Genomic DNA, 8,070 nt, shown 5'->3' on the forward strand with positions numbered 1-8,070 from the left:
CAGTAAAGGACAATAACACATCGCCACGTGGCATTTCTTATCAACCATAAGCGAGCCCAAATGTCTCAGATAACGCGCCGTGGTTGAAAAATCATACGCGACGTTGTCCGTCCGGAACCCGTCGGGGAGGACGTGACCGTGGGGCCCACCTTGATATTTTTTGTATATCCACGCCGTCCAGAAATTACGCCGGATCACTACAGGGCATGAGGAGCTCAAAAACAAAGCAGATCCAAAATTTGGGTTGACCACACTAAAGGAAAAGTGGTGATTGAACGCCAACCATTAACAACTTCTAATGGGCCACCGTAATGTTTATTTTCCATCCTACCTGTTAATAAGATCTTACAGACCTGGATGAAGAAAAAACTCAAATATCACGTTGATCCAAAACTTTCTGGCCCACAAGAATTTTTTAACGGTGGACGTTCAATCACCACTGTTTCCTGTGGTGTAGTCCAAATAAGATTTATATGGGTTTAATTTTTGGAACCATCGACTAAAATAATCTAGGAACTTTGATGGACGGCGTGGATATACAAAATATATGTCAAGGTGGGCCTCATGACGCCCATCATAGACCTCACATCAGAAGGCCGAAGTACCGTACCATAAATATATGTTGAATATGGGCCGTTAGTTAATCACTTTAACTGTTCAAAAATCAGCCTCATCCATTCCCCGATTGAGTGGTCCAGGATGATTTCTTAGCCATTAAGAATACACAGTGTAACATCAACCTGCGGAACGGCTTGGATCTTTCTCACGTGTGCAGACATGTGAGCAGAACTCCGTGACAAGAGAGTGTACTCGCGGGAGTTCACTACTACGTACTCGGAATGCATAGTAGGCGAGCACACAGCGCCGACATCAGTAGTTGTGCTGCTGGAAAATTGTGTGGACCCCACCATGCTGTATCTGTTTTATTCACGCCGTCCATCCATTTTTCTATCTAATTGTATGAAATCATCTTAAAAATGAGGCAGATCTGATTCTCCGGTGGACCACAACATAGGAAACAACCGTGACAACGCTCGCCATTAAAAACTTGAGGGCTACGAAAGTTTTGGATAAAAATGATATATATGTTTTTCATTCATCCAATTTTTTGTGACCTAATCAACAGGTTGGATGGAAAATAAAAAACACAGTGGGCGTTAGGAAAATTTTAATGGTGGGTGTTCAATCATCACTGTTTCCTGAGGTGTGGTCCACATGAGATTTAGAACTTCCTCATTTTTTGGATCATACCTTATAATGATATAGGAAGATAGATAGACAGGGTGGATAAAATATACGAATCATGGTGGGGGCTACAGAGCTTTTCTACTAGCACGCAGCATGGCACTACGCAATCCGAGTCTATGTCCAAACCAGTTGGATGGTTAGGAACGTGGGTGCATCGTTGCAGTGGTCTCGCACGTGTACGGTGGTGATGGTGGGTGTCGATGTCACAGATCAACTCGCAACTAGAATATTGCAGAATTCTCAATCGCCAAATCACCGCCCTTCACGGTCTCGAAAAATATCATCCCTGCAAGCATTAAATGGACGGTTATTCAGAGCTTATTCACAGCCACGTGTATGGTAGATTCCTCCCCTATCGCTCTTTCATTTGCAGCGCCCCAACTGTATTTCACACGAGGCAGAAAAGCACACGGTCCTCATGAAACCCAAGAAGATCTGCGGTGAAAAGAGCATGATCCATATCGAACTCCTACGAACCACGTGTCAATCATCCGCCGGTCTGATTTTTCCATTCTCCCTCGAACTTGCTCGACCTTTAACACCGTTCGTCTAGTTAAACCCCCGCCCAACCCCCAACGTCAAAGGCATCCCAAAAACCTCCCAGACCCGATACTCTATCCAAACGACGAAACGTACCGTAACGGACCCGAAACAGACCGAAATCCACTGAATTTTGGCCGAAATTCAAACGACACAGATGGTTTTCTTCTGCTTTCTCGTGGATCAAAAGCGTGTGGTGAGGAACAGCAAGCCGGCAGCCGGGACCTGCTCGCGGTGCGGCGGAGGAGCGAGTGTCGCTGACATGAAAACAGCTACGAGGTTCTGTTACATCCCGTTCTACTGGCGGTCTTGGCGCGCAATCATCTGCACGTTCTGTGGAGCAATTCTCAAATCCTACCGATGAAACACGAAATTACAAAAAACCCATTTCGTATTGGCATCGGTTTTTTAAATTTTCTCTCTGTAAATATCAGATCGGCAAGAGTTTCCTCTTTCTGCATGTTTTTCATGCTTTTGCAACAGATATTTAGCTAGAAATATATGAAGAAAACACATCTCTACATCTTCTTCTTTTTTTCTTCATTTTTTAAAATTAAAATGACAGAATAATTATGTAATTTTTTAAAGTTTTGAAATATATGAAAAATCGGATATTTTTGCATTTTTGATGTTATAAAAAATTGTTGTAATTCTTAATAATATACAATTTCAGGGTTTTTTTTTATAAATAATTTTAAAGAGCTTGAAATCTTAAGATGACATCCCTAAGTGCCGCAATTTGTTATATAGTGGCCGCACATCCATCTTACATGCAGCATATATGAATGTCAATCTAGACCGTCCAAAATTTCCTGTTGAATTTGGACAGCTGAAATTTTGATCTTCAACCGCCCAGTGGATGACTACACAATGGACGGTTGTGATTGCCCAATTACTTGCTTATCATTGGATCACGTAAAGTTATTTTACTCTTTTTTTTTCGTTTTTTTTTTTTTTAAATACTACTTAAATATAAGAACAAAAATTAACATGACTTAGTCAATGTGGAAAATAAAATTTTATGTATAAAAGTGTTTTTTTTTTTGTTGCTGTTTAAGCGCAGGTAGATGAGAGAAGTTGTGAATGATTTATAGTTAATTAATTACACTCTGCATCCTTTGCTCGTAAATCACCTAGAAGTTATTAATGATTTACATCATTTATTCTTATTTTACTTTTAGGCAAAAGGTGAAATTTTATTTACAAGCTCTCCAACTACCTTTGTACAAGATTTCATTTTTATGCTCTTCATTTATTATATAATACCTATATTTTCAAAGATCAACTCAAATCCTTGGCTTGCCACTTGTAGAAAAATCATGCTTTCCTTCATCTTGATTGGTGAATGTCACTAATAGCATTGTTAGCATTGTTGCATTAAATGCAATGTGTGATGATATGGTCTAATTAAATTAAAATAGTTTTCCTGCTTGTGGGCGGGCATAAATTCGAATTCTACAAAGATTGGCTCTTCCTATATAAAATAGAAATAATTTATAAGCTACTCAAATACATACAGCTATTTACACATAATTCAGCTTACAACCTGATAATATAAGGTTGTAAATTCTTTATATTAAATTATTTATGGGCATCCAAACGATCCTTTATATTTGAAATATATAACAAATTAATATTATTTTAAAAATCTCATTGGTTTTAGATTTTCCATTGTTTTGTAGTGAAAACGATGTTAATGCAATAATTATTTCAAAATTTGAAAATTTTACTATATGCATATATCTATAATTTAAAATTATTTATTAATTTCATTTTATTATTTTTATTATTTTTTTGAATTTTTTGGGATATTCCGAGAAAAAGCATTGAAAATGTTTGGGAAATTCCTGAACCGAGGGTGGCCTGTGATTTGAAGTGCCATTCCATGGGTACCCATTTGAATGGCCTAGTGTCCAATAATTACTCTGAAAACATGATCTGGGCCACTGATTTATTAAAAACGATGCATGATCATTAGCTACTCAGTGGTCCGATTTCAGCCACACGCATCAATTTTACTATCATTTTCTATGTATCTCGCTCGGAATAGCTTCCAAAAGATGGACGACTGCGATCGTCTGACCGTCTCTGGGCCCCAATACGGCAACACATCAAGCCGCAACGTCGGCAAATACTCTCATAGCCTACTGTGGAACGAAGACTACAAAATCTTTGTATAGATTTGAGGTATCTGAAACGAGCATCCATTCCAAGGTGACATGTATGGACCATACGACATGAATGGTGGGATTAAGTGACCATGTGTGGAACATACTACATGAATGGTGGTGATTGAATCCCCACCATTAAAATTTTCATAGGAGCCACCTGAATGTTTATTTGCCATCCAACCTGTTGATTAAGTCACAAAGACCCGGATGAAGAGACAACACGAATATCAGCTTAATCTAAAACTTTTGTAGCTGATGAGAAGTTTTTAATGATCGATTACCACTGTTTCCTAGTTGGGCTAGGCCCATGTGAAAACTCAACGATGTGGCCCACACATGGTCAATCCCACCCGTTTGTATGAACAAGTTACTGGAGTTCTTCATATGGTACCTATGTTTGCATAGGTTACTAACTTGATTAATGGCTCATACATCGCCACATGTCATGGGGTTTCTTGACCAGGACCCTTCAAACCAATGTAAGAATTCTATGAGGTGGGCTTTATTTATCAACGGTCTAGATTGTCCTAAGGGTTGGATAATGTGATCGGGTATACTAGTGGGCTCCACTGAGTTGTGATACATTCAGAAATTCGTATAAGGGGTAGAGTGCTACAACTGTGATACACACACAGTATTCTAGAGGAACTAAGATTATCAACTTTGTGTGGAGCATAATGAGAGGAGTTTTGATGGGTTTCAAACTCCTCTACCCTCTGCATTATAAAAACAGGCTGGGTCTCTAATTCAATACCATCGACAGAAGTTTCAGCCCCATCACAGCTTCTCTAAAGAGTGTAAAGAGAGGAAGACCTCAGCATCCTATCTTCAGCAATGGCATCTCAATAAGATAAGCTATTCAGTCCTTCCGATCTCCATATCCGATGCATAGTACGATCCTTGCTATTCCGTATATAGACTAACAGCCAACACTTCCTAACAACCCCTGAAACTCCTCATCAAGGAAATGTTAGTTGCGTGCATAAACCATTTAATTCAACATTGGTTCGGTAGATACGAGATGGTCCTACCGCTTACCTAATGTCATGGTTGCAGATTGTGTGGTGACCTGCCCCCAACAAACTCCGGGTGGCAAAACTATGTGCTATGATGTATGTGTTTTACCTGCATTCTCCTTTTATTTTACCAATTAATTTTAGGCCCAAATTAAAATTGAAGCATTTTCAATTGTCAAGTGGACTACACCATAGGAAATAATGGGGATTAAATGTCTACCATTGAAAACTTATTGGGGTTCATAGTATTTTCGAATAAGCTGATATTTTTGTTTTTCCACTAGAAGTCTATCTAACATTATGAATTGGTTGATGATAAATAAACATCACAGTGAATCCTATGAATGTTTTAATAGTGGATATCATTATTCCTGATATTTTTTGTGTATGGTGTGGTCTACTTGAGCTTTGGATATATTTCAATTTTGGGCTCATGGCTTAAAGTGAGATGGCAAAATGAATGGACTGCATGGATAGAATATGCGCATCATGGTGTTGACACTCATGAGGCTTGCCTCTTTGGAGGTCGATAGCAGCAAGGGTCACCATGCAATGTGTGTTCATTGCCCAGGGACCATTATTGGGTCCCTATTCATGACTTAGTGCTAGACTCTTTTAGTTTCAGATCTAAGATCATGAATTCAAGTACGTACCTATGTGATCCTTGTGGGTGTGAGTAAAAGAAAAAAGAAAAAAGAAAAAAAATCCAGAGACCATTGCCATTAGGGTGGTCCTCAAGATCTAAGAATCCTTAGATGGCGATCAAATGTCACATTAATGCATGACCTAAGTACTCCTTTACTATTTTATAAGTTTAGTTGATCTTATTAATGGAATGGAAAATATGGACAGCTCATATATCCTACCGTACGTCTAATTAGGATGAAATGGGTGGGAATCCAAAAGGTGCTTTACAATTCCCATTTCAAAATGTAGTACCACACTGCATGTTTTTGGCCTAAAATCTCATTTACAAATCCCATTTCACAATATGAGGACAAAAAAAAAAAAATGCAAGTGTAAAAAAAAAAAACAAAAAAAAAAAAAAATTTAATAGAAATAATACTATTATACTAAATTGTAAAAATTAAATAGATCATGCATGGGTGGAAAGCCGTGGACGTGTGAAGTCCATTTAATTTGGATCTTGTGCATCGTACATCACAACTTCTACTTGCGTCAAAAGTCTTCACATAGTTAATGATTCATGTTTATCCAAAGGCAGTGGATAGGAACGCAACGAACCAAACCTATCTTTAAAGAACATGATCATGATGAGCCCATTGGTATGATTATTATTATGGGAAAATATTATCCAACCACTTTTAAGATCAGCTGGGTGAAGCTACTCACAGAGACTTCTCGAATCCACGAGGAAAGAAAGCAGAAAATAGAAATAAATTCTAATAAATTCGAAATTGATTGATGAATAATTGATCATTCCATAATGTGTGTCCTTACACCATTAATATAGAAAAAAAATAAACTAAAATTCGTAATTACCAAAAATAGCAAAATTTCAACTCTAATAAAAATCCTAATTCTAATAAAACTCTTCTAAGTCCTAATTTCTAAAAATAAAAATTGCAACTAAACTTTCTCTAGAAGAGTCCTAGTATAATTAAAATTTATTTCTAAAAGGAAAGAAAATCTAAAACTCTAAAAAATATTAAAAAATCGGAATTACTAAAAATAGTAAATTTTTTCTAAAAATTCGTTTTTGAGCTGAAAGCGCACGTTTTCTGACGAAACGGACAGATGCGACCCACTTTTGTGGGTCGGTTCACCTCGGATGACCCGTTTCAGTAAAGATTGATAGGTTGCATGCCCCATAACAATACCCGGATCAAAAGTTATGGTTAATTCACCATCCATCTTCTTTTGTCTCAACCATGCTGGGAACATATCTGTGATACGTTCTACATCACAACCACTTTTAAGATCAGCTGGGTGTAGCTACGGTTATGAATGGCGGGACCGAATAGCCTTCAAGGTTGGCTCAGCCAAATGAATAGGTGTTCAGGAGATGTCATAGAAAGGGATGTGAATAAGACCAATCCGAGCCATGACGTAGAATGAGGGGGGCTTAGATAAATCTACCCAAACCGTCCACAAATGAACAATCGTATAATACTCTGACCACTCCAGTCTAGACCGCCTCAACCGACCTAACATAGCCCAGGCTCAGTTCAAGAAAGATCAGAGCAGCCCGTCTTTAGTCAACTAGGAGTTTTATCGGCTGAGCCGAGCTCATTCCAATAACGCACGATAGCATTGAGTGACTTGCTACGATCATGAGGTAGTTGACAATGCAATTACATGTATAGATCATGCCTCATGGCTAAGATCGTGCCGAGATTAACAGATGCCCACATCCCGCCAAACAATATAAGTATGAACCACATCTAATGAAACAGGTACACAAAATCTCTTACCCAAAACTCCATCCACACAACTTAGACCCAGATTACAAGTCTGACTTTCGCATTGGAGGGTCTCTTGCTCTAGCTAGGGTCTCTGCTGTCGTTCATATGTGCAGGAGCTCGGATCTAAGATCTCAGAGAGGGTGGACCAGATTTTTGCATCAACAATTATCATTGTAATTTAATAGTATGTTCTAGTCTTATGATCTTGTAAAAGCTAACTAATAGAAGTTTCTATAGATACAACCACATGTCAATGGTAGATGATACGATTTGTCAAAACCAATTTTTAAATCATTGTGGAGAATTCACGCAACTCCATGTGTGGTATGATGTTATCTCATGGTGTGGACCATGGCAGCCGAGCTTGGCTCACTAATAACAATCTTTTAAGGTCTATTCGTTGCCACAAAGCCTCCTACTCTCTTTTAAGCATTAAAAGCATGTGGTTCCCACCATGGCATGCAACATCATCACATACGTAGGAGTGTACGTGAACCGAGCCAGCTCGATCAACTTGCTCAACTCGGCTCGGTTTGAAGCTGAGTTCGATCCGAATCGAGCTGGTTTTTAGAACTCGAAATTGAGTTCGAGCCGAGTTCGAGCTAGCTCGAGCTCGACTTTGCTCGGATCGATATATGGCATGAACTCGGCTCGACTCGGATCGACTCG

General features: G+C 38.6%; 1 protein-coding gene across 1 annotated transcript; it reads left to right on the forward strand.

The window, feature by feature from the left end:
* Nucleotides 1-1,807: 1,807 nt before the first annotated feature.
* Nucleotides 1,808-2,311, forward strand: LOC131232480 (uncharacterized). Its single transcript, XM_058228781.1, has one exon. It carries the CDS (start codon nucleotides 1,946-1,948, stop codon nucleotides 2,150-2,152), a length of 207 nt encoding a protein of 68 aa, XP_058084764.1. The 5' UTR covers nucleotides 1,808-1,945; the 3' UTR covers nucleotides 2,153-2,311.
* The last annotated feature ends 5,759 nt before the right edge of the window (nucleotides 2,312-8,070 follow it).

This window comes from Magnolia sinica, chromosome 1 (genome assembly GCF_029962835.1).
Source record: "Magnolia sinica isolate HGM2019 chromosome 1, MsV1, whole genome shotgun sequence".
NCBI classification, from domain to species: domain Eukaryota; kingdom Viridiplantae; phylum Streptophyta; class Magnoliopsida; order Magnoliales; family Magnoliaceae; genus Magnolia; species Magnolia sinica.

Excerpts from the sequence above, each read along its gene's own strand:
- LOC131232480 (XM_058228781.1), top strand. The coding sequence starts at position 1,946 with ATGGTTTTCTTCTGCTTTCTCGTGGATCAAAAGCGTGTGGTGAGGAAC.